General features: G+C 52.7%; 2 protein-coding genes across 3 annotated transcripts; one reads left to right on the plus strand and one right to left on the minus strand.

Moving 5' to 3' along the window:
- Positions 1-641: 641 nt before the first annotated feature.
- Positions 642-10,659, plus strand: LOC311426921 (uncharacterized protein). 2 transcript variants are annotated; one of them, XM_084503750.1, is made up of 4 exons: positions 642-786; positions 5,797-5,917; positions 6,045-6,854; positions 8,526-10,659. In XM_084503750.1, exons 1-4 carry the CDS (start codon positions 720-722, stop codon positions 8,536-8,538), a joined length of 1,011 nt encoding a protein of 336 aa, XP_084359876.1. In that variant the 5' UTR covers positions 642-719; the 3' UTR covers positions 8,539-10,659. The 2 variants fall into 2 exon arrangements, with proteins under 2 accessions (XP_084359876.1, XP_084359877.1); XM_084503751.1 differs by having other exon boundaries at positions 643-786; positions 6,045-6,594.
- Positions 10,660-15,960: 5,301 nt separating this feature from the next.
- DCTN3 (dynactin subunit 3) lies at positions 15,961-19,914 on the minus strand. The gene is made up of 7 exons (XM_084505068.1): positions 19,777-19,914; positions 19,577-19,661; positions 18,566-18,652; positions 17,827-17,910; positions 17,600-17,658; positions 16,825-16,884; positions 15,961-16,379 (listed from the first exon to the last, which is right to left on the minus strand). The coding sequence occupies exons 1-7, from the start codon at positions 19,867-19,869 to the stop codon at positions 16,290-16,292; spliced, it is 558 nt and encodes a 185-aa protein (XP_084361194.1). The 5' UTR covers positions 19,870-19,914; the 3' UTR covers positions 15,961-16,289.
- Positions 19,915-21,856: the final 1,942 nt, after the last annotated feature.

Genomic DNA, 21,856 nt, shown 5'->3' on the forward strand with positions numbered 1-21,856 from the left:
AGCCCAGCAGCCCCTCCTCAGCTGGTTGTGGTCCCTGCTCATCCTCAGCTCCCCACAATCTGGTATCAGTAACAGGGAGCATGCAGACACCCGGGGTTTTCACACTTACAAAAGGGGAGCGGGCTGTGCTGTCACCCCCAGCCCCATTTGCAGCTCAGCCCCGGCACACCCCAGCCCTACAGACGTGCTCAGAAATCTGAGGAGCCCCTGGGGGCTCGGGGGCAGGAATGCAGGGTCACCTTCTCACCCGTATGGGTGACTTGGCTCGGGAGCAGAGCGCAGGGTGGGGAAGTAGCAAAATTCACTCCTTGCTTTCCTGGATGGCTTGGCCACCCGCCAGGGTCCCTGCTGGGGGAGCAAACAGGCAAACAGCAGCGGCTGGGAGCTTGTAGAGGCAGGTTGTGGGGCCGGGGAGGAAACAGGAGCCCGCAAACACATCTGGACATGGTGGGGGCCGTGTCTCGGGCATGCCCCCCGCCTGGCACCCCGCTCCGTGCTGGGCAGCTGGGGACAAGACAAGACACATCCGCAAAGTGGGGCTCGCTGCTTACAGGAAACATCCCCCCTCCCTCCCCTCCATCACCCAGCCTCCGGCCGGCTGGTGGGCGGCCTGCCAGGGGGGGGCCGAAAATGAAAGCAAAGTGTCCGGAGATAAATAGGAGCAGCCGAGGAGCGGGACAGCAGCGTGCACCCTGCTCCCAAACCCCCTGCAGCTCGCCATGGCTCTGCGCATCCTCCTGCCGCTGCTCCTGCTGGCCGCTGCCCTCCTGCTCCTCCCGGCTGAAGGTGAGGGGGGCGCAGGGGTCCGAGCCCCCCCCTGGGCTCCGTGCAGGGTGCTGGACCCACGGGTGGTGCAGCCTGGGGTGGGTGTTTGGGTGTTGGAGCCGGCTGGTGGGGTGGCAGCACCCTGAGATTTAGGGCATGGGCAGGAGGTTGAGGAGCAGCCCCTCGCAAGGAACCTGTCCCTGCCTCAGTTTCCCTGACTCGGGGAGGCTGATGAGGCATAGGCAGAGCCAGCAGCGGCCCTCTAGGCTGATGTTCAAAGGCAGCCCCTAGGGAGTGCAGCGACCAGGACGGGCAGACAGGGTGTGGTGTGGCAGAAGGTCAGGGCATGGCAGTTAGTGCAGCAGTGCATGCAGGCAGGGCGAGCAGGGAGGGCCCCTCGCCACTCCTCCGCCGTGGTCTTTCCAATCTGTTTTTGTAGCCTGCTTGCGAGGCACCTGGCCATGGTATCAACCAGGCAGAAAAACACGGCCTCTGCATCTCTTACAGCCTCTCCAGCTGCAGTCACCGATGTGGCTACTCAGATGGAGGGCTCGGGGAAACACCACGATCCAGGTCTTGGTCTGCAGGGTGTGCCCGAGTCTTCTGTACCTGTCTGACAGCAGCAGCGAGGGGTATGCCTGTGGGAGGTGTGCCCAGGTTGAAGAGCTGCTCAAACAGGTAGTGGAGCTTCGGGAGGAGGTGAGCAGGCCCAGGAGCATCAGGGAGTCAGAGAGGGAAATTGACTGGTGGAGGTGTACTCTGCCCTCTCTGAGACAGACTCAGGAGCCTGCCACAGCACAAGTGTCTCCTGCCATGCAGAAGACGAAAGTTCCCTCATCCCACCAGGCAGAAGGAGGAGACCCAGGCCAAGGGGGCGAATGGAGGCAGGTTCCTGTTCAGGGTGGTAGGCGAGCCCTGTCCCTGCCCACCTCAGCTTCCCATCTACACTTATGAAACAGGTATGAGGCTCTAGAACACAACAGTCAGAATGTTCTCTCCCCGGGGCTAGGGTGAGAGACTTAGCTAAGAAAGTCAAGTGCCTGGTACGGCCCACCAACTGCTACCCACTATTGGTCTTTCAGGCTGGTAATGACGAGGTAGCAATGAGAAGTCCGAGAGTGATCAAAAGGGACTTTAGGGTGACAACTTAAAAGATCAGGGGCACAGGTTGAGTTTGCCTCTGTCCTTCCAGTAGGGGGGATCGATGCTGACGAGCAGGCTTACCACATTAACACATGGCTTTGGGACTGGTGCAACCGACAGAACTTTGGGTTTTTCTATCATGGGAAGGTCTACGTGACGCCAGGCCTGCTGTCACCGATGGGATGCGCCTCTCTCAGAGAGAGGTAAGGATTTTGGCTCAGGAGTTGGCAGGGCTGATAGATAGGGCTTTAAATTAGAGTTGAAGGGGGAAGGGGATAAAACCAGGCATGCCAGTGATGAGCTAAAGGATGGTGCTCTAGAATCAGAGGGACTGTGTGCCTGTGAGGTCCTTCTGTGAGCTCCACAAGGTGCTGCATGTAGGGAGGCACATTTCACAGAATCACAGAATCACAGAATCACAGAATTTCTAGGTTGGAAGAGACCTCAAGATCATCGAGTCCAACCTCTACCTAACGCTAACAATCCCCACTAAACCATATCTCTAAGCTCTACGTCTAAACGTCTTTTAAAGACCTCCAGGGATGGTGACTCCACCACTTCCCTGGGCAGCCTGTTCCAATGCCTAACAACCCTCTCAGTAAATAAGTTCTTCCTAACATCTAACCTAAAACTCCCCTGGCGCAACTTAAGCCCATTTGAAGTGCTTCTACACAAACACACGTGGTATGAGGAACAAAATGAATGAGCTAGAGGTCTTGGCCCAGTCCCACAGCTATGACATCATTGGCAAAAGTGAAACCTGGTGAGATGAGTCCTGTGGCAGGTGTGCTGCAATAGATGGTTACAGGCTCCTCAGGAGGGACAGGCAGGGTAGGAGAGGTGGTGGGGTGGCAATGTATGTGAAGCATGGGCTGGGCTGTGTGGAACTTCGCGTTGGAGATGGCAAAGTTGAGGTAAGGATTAAGGGATGAACAAATAAAGGGAATGTCATAGTGGGAGTCTATTACAGACCACCTGGCCAGAACAACAGCGCCAATGAATTATTCTTTGCAGAACTATGAGATGTCTCGAGATCAACTCCCCTTGTCCTTATGGGGGATTTCAACTTGCAAGACATCAACTGGAATCACCACACGGCTGACATGAACAAATCTAGGAGGTCTGTAAAGCACCTAGATGATAACTTCTTGGTGCAGGTGCTAAGGGAGCCAACTAGGAAAGGTGCCCTCCTAGATCTGTTGCTTGAGAACAGAGAGGGTCTGGTGGGAGACGTGGCAATTGGCGGCCGTCTCAGTCATAGTGACCATGAAGTGGTTGAGTTTAGAATTTATGGTGACAGAAGGAAAACTGACACCAAAACTTCAGCCCTGGATATGGGGAAAGCAGGCTTCAGGCTGCTCAGGGAACTAGTCAGCAAGGTCCCCCGAGAAACTGCTTCTGAAGGCACTGCATCCATCAGTGCTGGTCAGTCTTTAAGCACTGCCTCCGAAAAGCACAAGATCGGGTGATTCCAAAATACCAGAAGTCAGGCAGGTGCGGCAGAAGGCCAGCCTGGCTGACCAGGGATCTCCTACTGGAGCTTAGGCAAAAAAAGAAAGTGTATGGCTGCTGGAAGGAGGGTTAGGAACGGGGAAGGAATACAGGGATGCTGTTTGTGTTTGTAGGGAGAAAATTTGTGGGGCCAAAGCCCAACTAAAGTTGAAGCTGGCCATGTCTGTGGGAGACAATAAAAAGGTTTTTTAGATATGTTAACAGAAAAAGGAGGAACAAAGAAAACGTAGGTCCACTACTTGATGGGTAAGGTCTCCTCACAGACAATGACACAGGCAAAGCAGAGACATTTAATACCTTCTTCGCCTCTGTCTTCAACGTTGATGATGGGCTTCGGGACCCAGGGTGCCCTGAGCTGGAGGACCGTGATGGTGGGAAAGACAAACTTCCAACTGACCCTGAACGTGTGCAGGATTTGCTGCTCCACCTGGATCCACCTGGATCCATACAAGTCCACGGGTCCGGATGGGATTCATCCCAGAGTGCTTAAAGAGCTGGTTGATGGTATCGTGGGACCTCTCTCAATTACTTTTTCAACACTCTTGGGAATCTGGAGAGGTCCCAGTAGACTGGAAGATGGCAAATGTTGTCCCAGTTTCCAAGAAGGGCAAGAAAGAAGACCCTAGCAATTACAGGCCTGTCAGTCTCACGTCAGTGCCTGGTAAAATTATGGAGAAGATGATTCTTGAAGTTAGTGAAGAGCACCTGGGGGACAATGCGATCATTGGTCCCAGCCAATATGGGTTCATGACGGGTAGGTCCTGCCTAACAAATTTGATTTCCTTTTATGACAAGATCACCCATCTAGTCGATCAAGGGAAACCATCTGATGTGATCATTTTGGACTTCAGCAAGGCAGGGTTTCCCGTAGGATCCTACTGGACGAAATGTCCAGCATACAACTTAACAAAAACATCATACGATGGGTGAGCAATTGGCTGATGGGCAGGGCTCAAAGGGTTGTGGTAAATGGGGCCACATCTGGCTGGCGAATGGTCACTAGTGAGGTCCCTTAAGCCTCCATTTTAGGGTCAGTCCTCTTCAATGTCTTTATAAATGATTTGAATGTAGGACTAGAAGGTGTTTTGAGCAAATTTGCCGACGACACCAAACTTGGAGGAGTTGTGGACTCGGATGAGGCTGGAAAGGCCTTGCAGAGAGATCTGGACAGATTGGAGAGCTGGACAATCACCAACCACACAAAGTTTAACAAAAGCAAGTGCCGGGACTTGCACCTGGGACAGGGCAACCCTGGCTTTACGTACAGACTGGCCTGGCAGCCAGGAGGGCCAACCCTATCCTGGGATGCATCAAGCACGGCATGACTAGTTGGTTGAGGGAGGTGACTGTCCCGCTCTACTCTGCACTGGTGCAGCCTCACCTCAAGTACTGTGTGCAGTTCTGGGCACCACAGTACAAGAAGGACATTAAACTGCTGGAGAGTGTCCAGAGGAGATCGACAAAGATGGTGAAGGACCTAGAGGGGAAGACCTATGAGGAGCGGCTGAGGGCACTGGGCCTGTTCAGCCTGAAAAAGAGAAGGCTGAGGGGGGACCTCATTGCGGTCTACAACTTCCTCGTGAGGGGGAGTGGAGAGGCAGGTGACCTATTCTCTGTAAACACCAGTGATAGGACCCTCGGTAATGGTGTTAAACTGAGGCAGGGGAAGTTTAGGCTGGACATCAGGAAGTACTGGTAGGCTGGCTGCACACTGGAACAGGCTCTCCAGGGAAGCAGTCACTGCACTGAGCCTGTCTGAATTTAAAAAGCGCTTGGACTGTGCACTTAGTCACATGGTCTAAACTTCTGGGTAGACCTGTGCGGTGCCAGGACTTGGACTTAATGATCTTTATGGGTCCCTTCCAACTTCGGATATTCTATGATTCCCCCTCCAGCTGCACAGGGGTCAAATACACATCCCTGTGGCAGGGCACTGGGGTGCAGAGCTTCCATTCTGTCTTTGCTGCCCTGTGCTGGTCAGGAGGAGGAGGTAGAAGAGAGTGACTGGAGGGACGGTGTTTTATTTTGCTTTTATTTCTCACTGCTCTGTATAGCAACAGGCGATAAACTACATTAATCTACTGCATGCTGAGACTGTTTTCCCTCTAATGGTACCTGGGAGGGATCTCCCTGTCCTTATCGCAGCCCACGAGCTTTCTTTCATCCTGTTCTCTCCCCCTGTTCTTCTGAGGAGGGGAAGTGAGAGAGCGGCGTGGTGGAGCTCAGCTGCCCGTCAGCATGAAACCACCACAGCATCCTTCCCCAAAACGACATTGAGCAATCCCATGCCCTCAGCCCATCGTGTTTCCCCAGGCTGGGAAGGTGCCAAAAAGGGCTTGGAAGGGTCTGAAATCCCACATCTCCTCCTTTCTACAGGTGTTGACAATGTGGCCTTAGAGTGTTGCCTGAAGACCAGCATGGAGACCATCCCCAGAGCCTGGGTGAAGTCCTACAGGATCCAGGGCCCCGAGTCGGGATGCCTGCTGCGTGCCGTCATGTGAGTACCCTGGTGCAACCGGGGCCACCCAGTGTGGTTCGGCTTCACCCAAGCCCTCCCTCCCTCCCTGTGTGCTCCCCACATCCTTGCACACCCCCACAGCAAACCTTTCTGCCCGGTCTCCTAGGTTCACCACTAAGAAGGAGAGGAAAATTTGCTCCTCTCTCACCAGTCCAGCCGTCCAGAAGCTGATCCGCAGCCTGGAGGAGAAGCAGAAGACCCCCCCTCAGAAGCCTCGGCGTTTGTCTTTTGCTCAGCAAGAAGCTAGGAAAACTTCTGCTCCTAGACTAATTTCTGATGTGGAATATACAGCTTTGAAATCAGAGATTAAGATGTTGAAGTCATCATTGGGCTTTGAAAGGGAGACAGGAAAAACATTAGGAATCAGAGTGGATCAACTTTTGAATGAAAATGATGAACTTTTGAATGAGAATAACAAACTTGTGGCTGAAAATGATAAACTTGTGGCTGAAAATGATAAACTTGTGGCTGAATATGATGAACTTTTGAATGAAAGTGAGGAACTTATGAATGAGAATAACAGACTTGTGGCTGAAAATGATAAACTCGTGGCTGAAAATGATAAACTTGTGAATGAGATTAGTCATCTTAAACAATTACTGGAGAGGTTTATTCACCTGTTAAATAAAGCACGGCCTTCTGCTCCAGTTAAAAAGGTTTGTAGATTGATGCACACTGCAGACCCTGAAAGCTGGGATGGTGATTTTTGGTTTGACAGTGATGATGATGGCAAAGAGATTGCTAATTCTGAATCTCAATTGATTTCCTCAAGACCTTTGGTTAAAACTGAGACTACTGTTGATGATGATGATGAAATCCACACTACTGTGCGAACAATTCCATGGTCACCAGTAGAGCTGGTTAAAATACAGAAGTTCTCAAGGTGGTCAGGAAAATCAGAAGTTGATTTTGTGTGGTGAGTTTTTCTTGAAAGAAGAGATAGAATTATGTTGAGTGAGGAAGAGGCAGGAGGTTTTGGGGGACCTGGAGTATTTTTAACCACCACACCAGGAGACCATAATTACTCTATAACTGCATGGGCGGCATACTGGGCAGGTGGTATAGATCCCCAGGAGAGAGGGGAACCCCTGGAAATTAGAGCCACAAGCTATTTTGACCTGGCTGCAGCAGTACAGAAAGCAGCCTGCATTCAGGTGATATATGAAAGAGATGAATTAAGGAAATCTCCGATGTTAGCTCCTATTGACTTAGCTCAATTAACTCCTCTCATCGGTGGACTCCTTGACTATCTTAAGATGTTTTTAGCAAATAGACAGGATCGTGTACAAGCTGCTCATAGGGATGGTGATTGTGGTTGTAGGTGAAATCTGAACTCCCCCATTCCCACCTGGAGTGAATTTGTACAAGACATAGATAAGTACGGATGCTGAATGGGCTGGATTAGTTCATCCAGTATTAAGTCCCAAGACCACCCTCATCGAGTCTGCCAAATCCACACTCAAAATCCCAGATACCCCAACTTCAAAGAGAGGTTCAAATTTAATAAAGAACAGGGTGAGTTGTGGCATAAGGCCCTAGCTTTGGGTGCACCCCAATCAATCTTGCATGGTGCCTCTATGGAGGACCTCTGTACATTAGTCCGATATCTGGGCAAGAAAAATATTCCATCTGGGGAGAACTGCCTAACTGGAAAAACCCAATCCATAAGGAAAGTACACCTTCTGCACCAAGCCTAATTGACAATGCAGAATATAATCAAAAAAACTCCTGTCCCCGGGTAGGGCAGTGAGCCACTCTGCTCAGCAGGTATTAGCAGTTCAATGGCTCTCTAATGAACATTCTGACCCTATCATTGCCGTTCCCATTGGACCCCGAAAAATATTGGTGAATTTTCTTATTGACACCAGGGCCCAAATGTCAGTAGTTATAGATGAAACTGCACAAACCCTGAGCATATCACCTGGTTGATGCAGGGTTAAGTTCATGGGAATCAATGGTGTGGAAAAACAATGCCCCACCACAAAAAAAAACTCACTCTGTCTGCCAGGGGAACAAAAATAAACCACAGCAAAAGTATTAGTTGATGCTGCATATACTAATATTTTAGGATTTGACATAGTGCATGGGCATGGGTGGAAACTCCCAGATGGAACTGTGTGGAGTTTCACAACACATGAAAGGAATTCCGACTTAGTGAAACTAAATCTGTTACAAACATCCATACCCTTACCCCTCACTAAAATCACTAATGTTCAGCAGTATCTGTTGCCAGCAGCAGCACTTATGGGGATTGACAGGGTGGTAACAGAATTGTAAGAAAGAGGCATTATTAAAAGGACTCATTCACCTTACAATTCACCAGTGTGGCCAGTAAAGAAACCAACCAGGCAATGGCATTTTACAGTGGATTACAGACAGTTAAATGCTAACACCACACCTTTGACTGCTGCAGTTCCAAACATGGCAGAGATAGTGAAAGCCTTCTGTGCATCCAACAGTAGCAATGGAGCTAACTACTCCCAGATATCTCTACACACAGGAAGTCAAAGATTGCTTTTTCACCCTCTTTCTAACCCTGTCTGTTGAATACAAGTGAACATATTTTTGTTTTCTTTTGTGTTCACAGGAATCCTGAGTGAACGGCATGTGGACGGCTGGAGAATCACAAACCAACAGTTTGGATTAATAATGCTATGCTTAACCCTGTCCTTGATGCAATCTCTTCTGGTTTATAGCAAGGAGACCCAGGACGGCTGTGGTCCCAAGAGTATGTCAAATACACTGAATTATGGAAACACATTCCACCAAGGAAAAGTTAAACTTAGATACTGTGGTTGTGCATGGAGCTGAGGTGTTTCACCGTGGCATCTAACCATGCATTGTCACAGTATAGCACAAACACTGGAACATCTCAAAACAAAAAGGACCGAAATCTCTCTACTTCAGTTCTACATGGAAACAAAATATTTTCCAAAGATGAATGGAGTTGGAACAATTCTCTAAGAATGGCTGAACTTCAAGCCACTTCTAGCCAGACAATACAAATCAGTTGCTGAATAACTAATGGATATACTTACAATAGGCCACCTGAAATCAAGACTGATTATAACAAAATAACCAAACCAAATTCTGATTGCTGGCACAATTTTACTTTCACCAAACCTATAATTGTGTACTGTCTTTTGGGGTTACAGAGGCACAGAATTATCAATACTAAAACTTCTTCATCAACTGCAAAGGATAAGAAGCCTCTGCCCCCACAGATAATAGAGGATATACCAATTTGGCCTTATGTGAATCTGACTCCTTGCATCTTCAGCACAGGTCCTTACATAATTAAAAATGTGGGACAACAAATTCTCTATCAAGTGATGGAAAGAGTAAAGAGAGATGAAAAACACCCTTGGTGGGACACTTTGGATGGTCACCAGCTGGCACAGGAATCTTCAACAAAATGTTGCACCCTGTTGTTGTTTTGTTAATAGTCATTGTATTATGTTTTTAGTTTGTGTGTTAAACTCTGGATCATGATGGAACATTTAGTATCCCCATACAATGTACATACACACAATATTTGAGCTCTGGAACAGGCTGTCCATGGGGGTTGTGGAGTCTCCTTCTCTGGAGATATCCAAGGCCCGTCTGGACGCCTACCTGGGCAGCCTGCTCTAAGGAACCTGCTTTGGTAGGGGGGTTGGATCTGCTGATCTTTCAAGATCCCTTCCAACCCCTACAGTTCTGTGACACAATTCTGTGATAAACCTCATCCTGAGAATGTATGTGATATTCCTGACATATTCCAAATGTCATGAAGCTTGAGTGACTATAGTCACAGGGTGGATTATGTGGTATAATTGCCTAAAGTAACTAGGAAAATAAAACTAATATTCACATTTTAAAGAAAATGTACAGCATTGAAGAGGCTTTCAGGGTAGGGTGTAGCTGCATTACCTGAGCATTCCCGAGGCTTCCAACCTTAGATGCTATTGCACTGGGGGAACCTGGTGTGCTGACTCTAAGAAACAGTACAGAGTGTAGAGTGGAGTGGAGACACCACGGCTAGGCTCTGTACCAGGTGGGGACTCGATTGTTCTTGTGCACAATGAGACCAATAAACTGCACTTTTTTACCCTGAGCCAATGACCTGTCATGATTTGACAAATGCTGCACTCTAGTGTACTTTTTCTCATTATAATATCATTATAATACCAAAAACCACCTCCATCCCAAAAGCTACCCACCTCCAAAGTGCAACCACCCCTCACTGAGCACATGCTCTGAATTTCTCAGAGCCTATTCCATTAAATGGAGATGGGAAAAATTTTCACCAATCATAACAAACATATGCTTGACTAGAGTCACTCAAGCTCCACCAAAAAGATGGAAAATAATATAAATTGGCCTAAGAGAGAGGGGATGTTAGGGAAGATGCCATCGTCAGGGAAGATACCATCACAAGGGAATACACCATCCTGAGGACCTCCTGACTCCTGGGATCAGTTGACTGGCTGAGCCTCTCCCCCTACCTTCCCCCTCCATTGGGATGACTTTAGGTGAGATTTGAACACTTGGTTATACTGTGCGTTATCATGGAAACTTAGAAATCTCTATAGAGTCTTTGTGCCTTTTTAATGTGTTATTTCCAGGCTGTGCACTTGTGTATTTTATGCAAGCTAGCTTGCTTTTGAAGATAGTAAGTTACTGCCAGCAATCCAAAGAACCTGTGTACCTGTTGGTGTAATAAATTGCATTTAACTGCACTGTTCTTAGCCGTGATAGTTCTCATTGAACGTGACTAAGGTAAGGGTATGTTACGTTATCGGTGAATCCGTGATCGTGATAGTTCAGTGCTTTGAATCCAACCAGACCCATATTGGTTAATGCATTATTGGTGAATCTGCGACCGTGATAGTTCAGTACCCTGAACCTGACTGGACCCGTAATGGTTAATTGGCTACATCCCTTAAAGTGACACCAGCCCAGCCAACACAGTGTTACAAAAAGACCAGGGCTGCCAAACTGACTTTGTCATCATCCTGGGGTCATTGGTGGCTGATACAAACTACCCGACACCTGATTCCTCCCATTTCCTCATGGGGTAGTACATGAAGTACTACAGGTTCACAAACCTCTCAACACCTTTCTTATACCACATATGTACAATATAATTTGAGCAACTGTTAATTTATCCTATTCCTTTTTTTTCCTTCTTCTCTCATGACTAGAGGGCCCATGATTTTTGTTTTTACTGATTTCATACTGCTCATCTTTTTTTTTTTTTTTTTTTTTTTTTTACTTAGCTATCCTCCTTATTTTGGGACAGTGAGACCTTCCCCTGATCTGCTTAACATACTTCCCACTGCTGTGGCACACAGTCACTTTTGAATATGCAGGGTTAGTGGAACTTACCGCTGCAAAAACAACTTCTATTGCAAAAACACAACTTTGTTTCTCACAATTCCCTCCTCTTTTTTTTTCTCACCCCTGTTGTTGTTTTTGCACCTCTTCCCATACGCCACTCCTGAGTTTTTCCAATATTATTATCATGGGAAATGACAGATACACAATGCCATTCTTATTATAATAGCAACTAGTTTGAGCCAATTCCATTCAAGTAACCACGAAGGTAGTTTCTCCCAAACATTTCTAAATCCGCAGGAAGTGTCATCTTCAATTGTGTCAGCTTTGATTCTCTCCATGTCTGTACCAGAACCCAATCTCCTGCATGGAAGGGATGGATTGGGGATTCCAAGGGTGGTCTTTGAGCTAATGATCCACAGGTCCTGAGAGATGACAAAGACGACGACAGCCTGTGAGAAAAAAATTTCTCCACACCTTTCTATACCACATACCTTCATTTTCAATTGACCAACTGCTTATCCTTTCTTTTTTTTTCCTCCTCTCATGACTAGAGGTCCCGTGATTTTTGTTTTTACTGATTTTTACTGATATTGCACTGCTCATCCTGTTTCTCCTGGCTATCCCCCTTATTTTGGTACACCGGGACCTTCCCCTTCTCTGCTTAACATGCTCCCCACTGCTGTGCTGCTGTCATGCCTGCACAATCCCTTTTGAACATGCAAGGTTCGTGCATTTTCCACCACAAAAACACCTCCTATTGCAAAAACACAGCTCTGCTTCTCACACCGGTGTCTGTGAGCACCGAGTGGATGCGCTGGGGACAGGAAGCGGCCCTGTGCTGCAGCGCCTGTCGGCATCTCCAAGTGCAGGGCCCTTCGTGCACTCACAGCCCCTTTCACAAGCCAGGTGGTTGTGCTGCGAGCTGTGCCGTCACTGGGACCAGAAGCAATGACGAGTTCCTTCCCAGCTGTGGCAGCGAATCCGTGTAGCGTGGCACATTGCAGAGCCTGGGGTCAGGGACAGGAGCGGCTGTCGGACACAGCTGGAGCTGGGCCATGGGCTGTGACCCTGGCCCCGAGCGAGGAGCCTGGGGAGCCATCCCGGCCCCCCAGCTCCCCACAAATGCAGCTCGGGGGCACCCTCGGGGGCCTGCTTCAGCGTGGGCTGGGGGCTGTGACCTCACAGAGTCGTCCCCAGCTGCCGGCTGTGACCTCAGGGCCGTGTCCCTATAAAGCTGCGGCCAGCACCCCACGCCTGCCAGTGCGGTCGTACCTGGCTGTGAGCAATGGTTGACGACAGCAGCGTTTTCCTTGTCCCCGGCCTCCTGCTCCTGGTGGCCGGGGTCTCCGTGCTCGCCACGGGCCGGCGCCGACAGGTACAGGGGGCTTGAGGGTGGGGGGCCACAAGGCTGGCATGCCGGTGGGGGGCCAGGAGCTGTCTGCAGCAGCCCCACGGGTCCCTGCCCAGGTTGGTCACTGTGCCGTGCTCCTGTGCCCACAGGGTGACGGCCTGCGCCGGCGAAAGTGGGGGTGGCGGCGGCGAGCAGCAGCACCGCAGCCTGGTGAGTGCCCTTTGGAGGAGCGAGCACCCATCCCGCCGGGCCCCCGGTGGCCCTGCTGCCTCCGTGCTGCCTCCGTGCCAGCGCAGCTCAGACTCCCTCCCTGTTTTGCAGGCACCAAGCGGCTGTGGGGGTCGGGGCACTGCAGCCCTGGCCGTGGGGAGTGCCTCGAGGCCCCGCAGGAGCTGCAGCAGCTGGTGCTGCCAGCACTGCCCGGGCGTGAGGCTGCTGCGCTGAGGCCTGACTGGTGGCAAGTGGCATGGAAGGACCGGGAGCAGCTGCTGGAGCGGGGCAGCCTGTCCTGCTGGGGCTACGGCGTCCCCAGGAGCAAGAGCTGCCCTGCGATCTGGACCAACGCCTCTCTGGAGCACCACGGAGGAGCCCCCGCAGAGCCCAGGCAGGAGGCACATCCCACTGACAGCCCTGCAAAACACCAACCTCTGGCCTCTGCCCTGAGCGCAACCGGCAGTGCAGAGGAGGCTGACGGGCTCCCTGGCAAGACGCAGCGCCTGCAGAGTCTGACAGCCCCCGGAGCCCCCGGGCTTGGGAAGCAGGGCAGAGGAGCTCAAGAGCCACCGGCTGAGGTCTGCTCCTCCACCCAGCCACCAGAAATGGGGGTGATGGTGCGTGAGAGTCTCCTTCACCCAGATGAGGTGCGACAGCACTGGATGGAGTTGTCCCTGCCAACTCCCGGCTTCTCCAAGGACCTCCCAGCACCTCCCAGCCCAACCAACACAGCGCTACGGAAAGACCAGGGCTGCCAAACCGACTTTGTCATCATCCTGAGACCACTGGGGGCTGAGGAGGGCAATGGGAACCAGCCCCAAACTGCAGCCCCTGTCGACATCTCAGAGCTGCAGCCGAGGCCTGAGCAGTGCAGCAAGGCCTGCATGGAGACAGCAAGCGAAGAAAAGCTGGAAAGCTCCTCGGGGACAGTGCCGCAGTCACCTGAAGGGGAGCACGAAGCACTGCCCCAGAGCACCAGTTCTGGCTCCCTGCCACCGCAGCATCCCTCTGTCCCCTTCCTCAAACCCAAGCCTCTCCTCCATCCGGACCAGGCCAAGAGGAAGAGGAAGAAGCACGGGGCCTCCGTTGTCTGCCCGGCAGCCTCTGGAGCACCACGCTCCCGCCCAGAGCCTGTCCATTTCCACGCACCCAAGGCCACGTTCATGCGCAAGGAGCTGCAGCACCGCGGGGACCAGCTGGGCCCCGAGCGCCCATCCCAGCGAGCAGTGCCCCGGGAGGAGGGTGGCTGGGCAGCCCCACGGGCTCACACGCACTGCACCAGGAACTCTGGCCACAGGATGGACACGGCTCCCTTGGGAGAAATTGTGAGGACGCCCTTTGGGCTGCCGTATGGCTGGGCAGGACAAGAGCCCACCGTAGTCTACCCACCCCTCAGGCCCGTGCTCCTAGCTCCAAGCCCGAGGGCTGAGCACCGTCGCAAGCACCGCGGACACTTGGTGGGACCGGCCACAGGAGCCCCACGCAGCCACTGGGGCAGCAGCACCACGCAGCCCGGGTGCTCCGACAGCAGCTTCCACCTGCGGGCTGCGGCTGTCCCTCAGAAAGGAAACACCAGCGCGGAGGTGACCACGGCGTCTGAAACCGCTGGGGCTGAGGCAGGCAGCTGGGGACCGAAGTGGTGGCCTTGGAGGAAGAAGAGCCCTGGCAAGGCTGAGAGCTCCCTGGGTTACGGGGCCCAGAGCAGCGACAGCCAAGAGCAGTGGACGACGGGCAGCAACCTCCCATGGGGAAATGCCCGGGCCAGGCCAGCTCCCAGCTCAGCCTCCAGAAGAGCCCAGGAGCCCCACGGCTACTCCAGCTCCTCTTCAGAGCCCTGCAGTGCCCCTACCACCAGATACCCGTGCTCGTGCCACCTGCGCCACTCCTGTGGCCCCCAGGGCACTGCAGTGCAACCGAGCGGCAACAGCATCCGCTCCTTCTGGGACAGGATTTTCCATCGGCAGCAGAAGGCGTCTGCATCGCCGCAGAGCTCTGCATCTGAGCACTGCTGCCATGCAGGCCACGGGAGGGGCAGGGCCAGCGTCCATGGAGCTTGTGATTCTCACAAGCTCCAATACTGGAATTAAATCCAATTCTTTGTACTCAGGTGTGTTTTCTGGGAGCCATCCCGCATCGTGTGTGTTGGGGATGAAGAGGGAGGGTGGGCTCAGGGAGACCAGGCAAGGTGTGCTGTCCCACCAGAGGACAACTGGCTCGGACGGGGAAGGGAATAAAACAGCGCTCAGCAGAGGAGAGCCTCGGGGAACAGTGCTGAAGCTGGGGGTGAGGCAGACGTCTCATCTGAAGGGCATCTGCACCTCTGCACGCAGCACGGGCAACAACCAGGAGGAGCTGGTAGGGTTTTGTTACAGACCGCCTGAACAGGAGGAAGAGATGGATGAGGCATTCTGTGAGCAGCTCACAGAAGGTATTACTAGAGGGCCCGTGAAGAGATTGGGCTCCGATACAGACATGGAGAGAATCAATGCTGCATCCTGAGCGCGATGGAGCATTGCAAGTGCTCCTGACTACTGAGATGACAGTAAGAATGGCTGAGAAAGGGAGGACTCATACCTGGGTAAAAGCATCACATAACCCTGATACCTGACAGACTTCATTAACAAAGACATTAACAAAGCTAAAACAGTTGAAACTATCTATTGTAAACCTTTAATGTCTCCGTAGAACAATTTTTAATGAATTAGTATGTATAAGGGATTGAATTACACAGAACTAGTGTGTTTCCAGGCAGCACTCCCTGGAAGTGGGAGAAACAGTTTGTGATTTTATTGTTTTGTTTGTTTTAGTTATTATTTCTTATTTATTATAGGGTTCTATATACATGTATTTATAGACATGATGTATTCTCAATGAATTAGTGATGGGATAGAGATAGGCTGTGAGCAGCCACCCCCTGCAGATGTCTGTGCCAGTCACTGCTTAGGGAAAGCCACCCTAACGTGGTGGACGGGGCCTCAGTCTCCAGGGCTCACCCACCTTGCTGCTGACCACTTCCCTCTGATGCAGAGGTGTAACATTTCCTCATGGAGTATCAAGCACGGGCAGTACGCACATCTCCCCTCCTGAGCCTGGCCACAGTCTGTGCCGTGGCTGCACCCAGCAGAGGCAAGGCAGGTTGTGTTTCAGGGCTTTATTACGGTCCACAGGAACAGCAGGAAGGGATTTTTAAATACGTTACAAACCAAGACATAAGGAAGTGCAAGATCAACAAACAGTGGCGTATTACAGAACAGCAGGAGCGTGGCTTTCATTCAGGGTGACCGCAGTGCAGCCGCAAGGCCAGGGTGCCCCCAAGAGCCTGCGGTGTCACTCGCAGCACATTCACAGAGCGGGAAGATGCTGAGACAAGAGAGTGCAGGCCGTGCTGCAGCATCTCCTGAGTGACCCAAGGCCAGCAGAATCCCAAGGCCCCGGCTGCGGTTCTCTGCACTCCCGGCTCTGCCATCACTCTGCCACAGGTTTCGCTTCCTTGGCTGCTTCCAGCTGCATCAGTATCTCATTCCACTGGACGAACTGCTTGGACAGAAGCAGGGTCTGGACAATGCTCTTAAGGAAAGAGACGTGGAAACTTCAGGGAGGAAACCACAGAGTGAAACCCAAGAACCCCTGGCGGCCTGAGCGCACCATTACAATCCTGATTCCTCTGGAGACAAAAAAAAAAAAAAAAAAAAACACAACAGGGTATGGGAAACTAGGGTGTACAAAACCTACTCAGACAAACTGACAAGACCTGGAGCCACCACACAGCGCCACACGTTAATGGCAGTCCTGAACAACTTCTGAACAATGCACAGGCTGCATCTCAAAGGGCTTTCTACAGCACGACAGGGACACAAGCACCACCACACCAGAAAGGGCACTGGCCATTAAGCCTGGTGCTGGGGATTGCCTGCTTCCAACATCTGACGGGGTAAGGTGGGCCAGGAGACAGGCAGACAGTTCGGTTCTGTCAGGCCCAGAGCACCAGCAAGAAGGATACCGTTTTGTTGTAGTCTTCGAGGAGTGCCTTGACACCATCAGAAAACTGCTTGCACTGATCCTGCAAAGAAGAGAGCCCCAGCAAGTCAGCAGTAAATAAACTAAAAGACATCAGTCCTTCCAGCCCCTGGCAGTACAGGGCCAATACTGGGACTAACGATCAGGCCATGGCTGCTCAGTGCAGCTGAAAGCATTTCAGCAGACAAGAGGAAGGTTACAAAGAAACACCCGTATTTGGGAAGTGCCAAAGAAGCTGTGCTTGCCATCTGTCTACCTTTGCTCAGCATCCTCAGCTTGCCTCAGAATGAAAACCCACAGGGAGACACTGAAAGGAGGCATTGGGCAATGCCCAGGCTACTCATTGCCACCTCATGGAGTGCTCAAATGGGGAAGGAAAGGGCAAAGAGACAACGTGGTAGTATCAAAACCCCTCCAGAGACTGAAGAAGTGCACCACTTCAGTGTCCCACTGAAAGAGGGAACAGGAGTTGGTTAAAACCACTGCAATGTATTGCATTCAAGCCTTTGTTTTGAGTAGGCTTATTGTAGGCAAAGATTTTTTCCAATTCAGACTCAGTTACCAGAAATCCCGGCTAGCTCACCCCCTGTAATGTGCTTAAACCTCTTTAAAACTGCAGGACGAATACCCTGGACAAATGAAAGTAAGCAGTATAAACAGGCAATTCAGACAACTGCAGATACAGGGGCATCAGTGCAGTTACCAACACATGGTTCCTTCTCCCTGCTAGTCAAGGCTGCCTCAAGCACTCACGCTACCTGCTGCTGCATCTGGATCTGGGAGAGTCGCTGCAGTTTCGCTGCGTGGTCAGGAACCGCTGGAAGCACAGAACAGAAATCCATTTTGTTTGTTTTGCATCACGTGGGGTAAGTTACCAAGACAAGGAGCATTCCTTCTCCAGGGACAAGGCACAGCAGAAGTCACAGCACAGGCAAAAGCTTGGGGGTGGCACGTGCAGCTCAAACTTGCGGAGGAACAGGCGTACCTTGGATGGAGGCACTGTCTAAGATGGGCTGGAGGTTCTTCACCTGCTCCAAGAGGTCTGCTCGGTAAGGAATGACCTGCTCCTCTGACCAGGGAGAGACAAGAAGGAACATCAGGAAAAGCCAGAGCAGTGTCTTAGCCCCCACCTCACAGAGGGGCTTGTCCCTGATCGTCAGCTGGAACACTTGTATTCCAGCTCCTCTGTTCCAGCTGACCCAGCTGTACAAAAAAGATTTTTTTTTGTAATTTTATTTAGCCTTTTGTGACGCTCACCCCTGGATTCTCATTCACAGTAACTTAAGTCAGGAGAATCTCCACCAGTTTTCATTCCCAGACTATACCAGAACAAGGCTGAACCAAGTTCTTTGGAAGCAAAAGAGGACAACACCAGAAGGTGTTTCATGTACATCCAAAACTCTGTTTTTTTGACAGGCCTCAGAATATGGGAAGTAGAGTAAGGAAAACTGTTCAAGCTCCAGTTTCTTTTCAACCTTTTATTAATTTACGGTTAAACCAATCAATGCTAGGACCGGAACTGATAAAACAACAGCACAGACATGCACAATGGAGCACTGAGGGTGATGGCTATCCTTGTATAAGTCGCATTTCAGGTAGCTCTACAGAGGATATCCTTCCAAATGTTTATGACTGAGCAAAAAAATAACTCCATCCCAATCAACCTTATTAAAATACAACTTTTGCAGTGCTAAAAACCCGTTCCTTCTCATGTCATGCTGTACCTGCCAAGATGAACTGCTGCTTCATGGTATCTGGAACAGCCATCCTGTCAATGTACTGCGGGTCAAGGTATTTTATTACATCTTCGACTAGAAGAAATAATATGTTTTAAGGCAAGTAGGAGAAATGTTATCACTTTGACAAGTGCATTTCCCACTGGGCTATGGAACAAACCTGCCCATTTAAGGTTGCTTTTGCTCAGATTCAGGGGTTTCTGCAACACTTGAAAACAGCTGACTTTAGAAGGCTACAACTGAGAACTTACGAATGAGTCAAATGAAATAACTGCTTTATTACAGACACCTCCAACGCTTAGCTTTTCGGTTGGCCAATGACACTAGAGGTGAATGAAATCTGCCTCTTCCTAACCTTGAAATAAAACCAGAGAACTGCCCTCCATCCTGATCCCTAAAGTCCTTTACAGGTACACAGGTTGTATGTTCACACTCAACAGTCACCGCAACCTTGGACCACACCAACACTCCTGATGTTGCTTCTGCATTACTGGGCCATGAAACTCAGCCACAAGGAGGCTTTACGAGGCAAAGCACGGCTCTAGTGCCTGCAGCTGATGCTCCCTGGTTTGGAAAAGGCTCCTCAGATGTGGCCACAGGTGGTGGTACATGCTCCTCGCCACCCCCAGCATACACAACAGCAACAGACACAAGGGCGTGGCTAGCCTGAACACGCAAAAATCCCCTTTGAGAGCTGTATTTCAGGCAGAGCACACAGCTGTGCACTATTCCAGACCGAAGGAGCCCGCTCCCCACCTCAGCAGCTCTGGAGAAGAGGCACAAACAGGACGACCCCCTGCTGGGTGACCTGGGGGCTACGCAACAGCACAGAGGCACCGAGGGGGGGACTTTTGGGATCTGGGGAGCACCGAAACGGGGATTTTGGGGTCCGAGGAGGGGATTTTGGGGTCCGAGGAAGGGATTTTGGGGTCCGAGGAAGGGATTTTGGGGTCAAGGCGAACCCCGCAAGCTGCCTCGGACCCCTCCCGGAGCACTCACTCTTCTTGAACAGGATCTTGACGCGCTCCCTCTTGCCGGCGATGTTGCTCAGCGCCACCTGCACCTTCACCAGCTCGTCCGCCACCTGCGGGGGCGCACAGGGAGGGGGCGGGCCCGTTACCTGCCGCCAGCGGAAGGCTAACGGGTATGGGGGGGGGCAATAAAAACAAAACCGGAGGGGACAGAGCGGGGCCCAGCACCTTACGAGGCTCGCAGGCGCCGCCGCCGAGGCGCTGCTCCAGCTCCTCCAGCCGCCACCGCAGCCGCTCCAGCGCCACCGTCCCCGCCGCCATCTTCTCGCCCGGCCCGGAAGCAGCCCGGCCTTCTCTTCCGCTTTCTGGCACGTCCGCTTCCGGTCCGGTTGCCATGGCGGCGCGTTGCTAGGGGGATGCCGTTGCCATGGCAACGGGCGGGCCTTAATGGCGGCCTTATGGCGGGGGATGGGGGGGGGGGGAAAGGAGAGCTGTGGGGTTTTAGGGGCTCGCAGCCCCCTTGCGGGCAGCCGGGGCCACTCGATGCTAATTTGCACTGCAGAGGGAGGCTCTGCCTTCAAGGGAGGTCGATCGCTGCCTCCTTGCTGCGGGCGAGAGGCGCTCGGCGGCGTGGAAGGGGGGGAAGATGGGGCTGTGAAGGGCGGGGGGCTGCCGCAGGGCTGCCCCCGGCCCCCCATCGCCCTCACCTTCCCGCTATCGACCCACAGGGCCGGTGGAAGTGGTGGCTGCCAGCACTCGGTTATTGGGGTCCCTCATAGGGATTCGATGAGTTCATGGCAGGTGACGCAGCCCAGGCACCTTCTGGGGTCAAGGGGAGAAGCCTGGGGGCCCCCGCAGCAGCCTGAGGTGTGCCCCGCTGGGTGTCGTGCTGGGAGACCACAACTGGCACCATTTAATGCCAGGCTGGGCTCCCAGCTCAAACCCGTCTGCTAACAGTGACGCCTCATCAGCTGGATGGCTTTGGGGACCTTCCCGTGCCCCTTGCTGAGAGCAAAACCCGCTGTGCCCTGAGAAACCTTGGTCCGTCTACATGTGCTCCTACAGGGAGCGTCTGTACGGGGCCACCAGGCTGTAGGGGGGAGCTGTGGGATGGCCCCAGCAGCGCTGTGACCCCAAAATCTCCTTGGAGGAGCAGGCTGAGGCCCCGTGTGCTCTGCCTTTCTTCCCAGGGATCGATAGCTGGGCTGTGGGAGAGGCATCTTCAGAGGGAAGAGCTGCGCTTTGTTCCACAAAGGCGACAATTAGAAGCGGCCTCGTTAGCAGGAGTGTCTGGGGGCTGCAGCAGGGGCTGGGGGCTGTGCACACAGCGCTGGGCTGTGTTTAGAGGGGACCAGCACTCCTGCAGCCCGTGCAGCAGGGCAGGTGGTGTGCAGGAATGCCCCAAATCCCCGTGCTACAGGGTCTGATAACCCACCCCAAAAGGGGGAAGAATTCAGGTGTTCCTGGGGCTTGGGCACTGGGGCTGTGGGGTCACAGGACGAGCCTGAAGCCACCGCAATGGCTTTGTGCAGCCCAGCATGGTGTGCAGCGAATCCGCCCCTGCTCCTGGGGGCTCAGAGGGGGCCTCCATCCCCGTCCCCATCTCGGTGGTGGCACAGCGATGCCACGGCCACCTGCCTGCAGCCCAGCGCTCCTCCTGCCAGCCCGGCTCCATCCCCGCACCCCTCCATCTCCTCCCTCCCGCTCAATTACAGTCCCTGCGGGACGCGGGGAGCGGGCATCGATCCAGGCTGGTTACTCAGGTGACAGCAGCTGTGTCCCCGAGCCCCCCGGGGAGCGTGGCTTCGCACATCGCCCCCTGAGCTGCGTAACGAGGGGGGACGCGGGACCAACTGCGCCCTGCCGGCCCCCTGGGGCCCTGGCGCTCGATGAGCACCGTGGCCGGTGCTGCCCGGCAGTGACAGGGGACGTGAAACCCCAATTAATGCTGCATCGATCCCACTCTCATCCCCTCAGCGGGCTGCAGGAGCTGTGTGCCGGGGCTGAGCCGTGTCACACCCACACAACCCTGACATCCGCACCCCACGGCACCGTGTCGCCCTCATCCCCGGCTCGGTCCTGCAGTTCAGTTCCTTTAATAGTTACACAGAGCCGCGCTGCCGCGGGGTGGGGGCACCGATCCCCGGCCCCCGCTGAGGTAGAGGTGAGCGTCGCCCCGCGCTCGCCTGCTTTGGCACCCAAGGGTGCGGGCGGGTGGAGGAGGTGCCCACCCCCCCGCCCCAACGAGGTAGTTTGGAGCCCCCCGCCCTCCCCCCCAATCCCACTGCCCACCCACCCTCTAATTCCC

Source organism: Aythya ferina, assembly GCF_964211825.1.
Source record: "Aythya ferina genome assembly, chromosome: Z".
In the NCBI taxonomy this organism is placed as follows: domain Eukaryota; kingdom Metazoa; phylum Chordata; class Aves; order Anseriformes; family Anatidae; genus Aythya; species Aythya ferina.

Coding starts and splice junctions, on each gene's coding strand:
- DCTN3 (XM_084505068.1), bottom strand. CDS start 19,869: ATGGCGGCGGGGACGGTGGCGCTGGAGCGGCTGCGGTGGCGGCTGGAG. Junction 17,659..17,826: donor AGACAGTGCCTCCATCCAAG/GTACGCCTGTTC, acceptor CTGTGCTTCCAG/CGGTTCCTGACCACGCAGCG. Junction 16,380..16,824: donor TCGAAGACTACAACAAAACG/GTATCCTTCTTG, acceptor AGCATTGTCCAG/ACCCTGCTTCTGTCCAAGCA.
- LOC311426921 (XM_084503750.1), top strand. CDS start 720: ATGGCTCTGCGCATCCTCCTGCCGCTGCTCCTGCTGGCCGCTGCCCTC. Junction 787..5,796: donor CCTGCTCCTCCCGGCTGAAG/GTGAGGGGGGCG, acceptor TCCTTTCTACAG/GTGTTGACAATGTGGCCTTA. Junction 5,918..6,044: donor TGCCTGCTGCGTGCCGTCAT/GTGAGTACCCTG, acceptor CCGGTCTCCTAG/GTTCACCACTAAGAAGGAGA.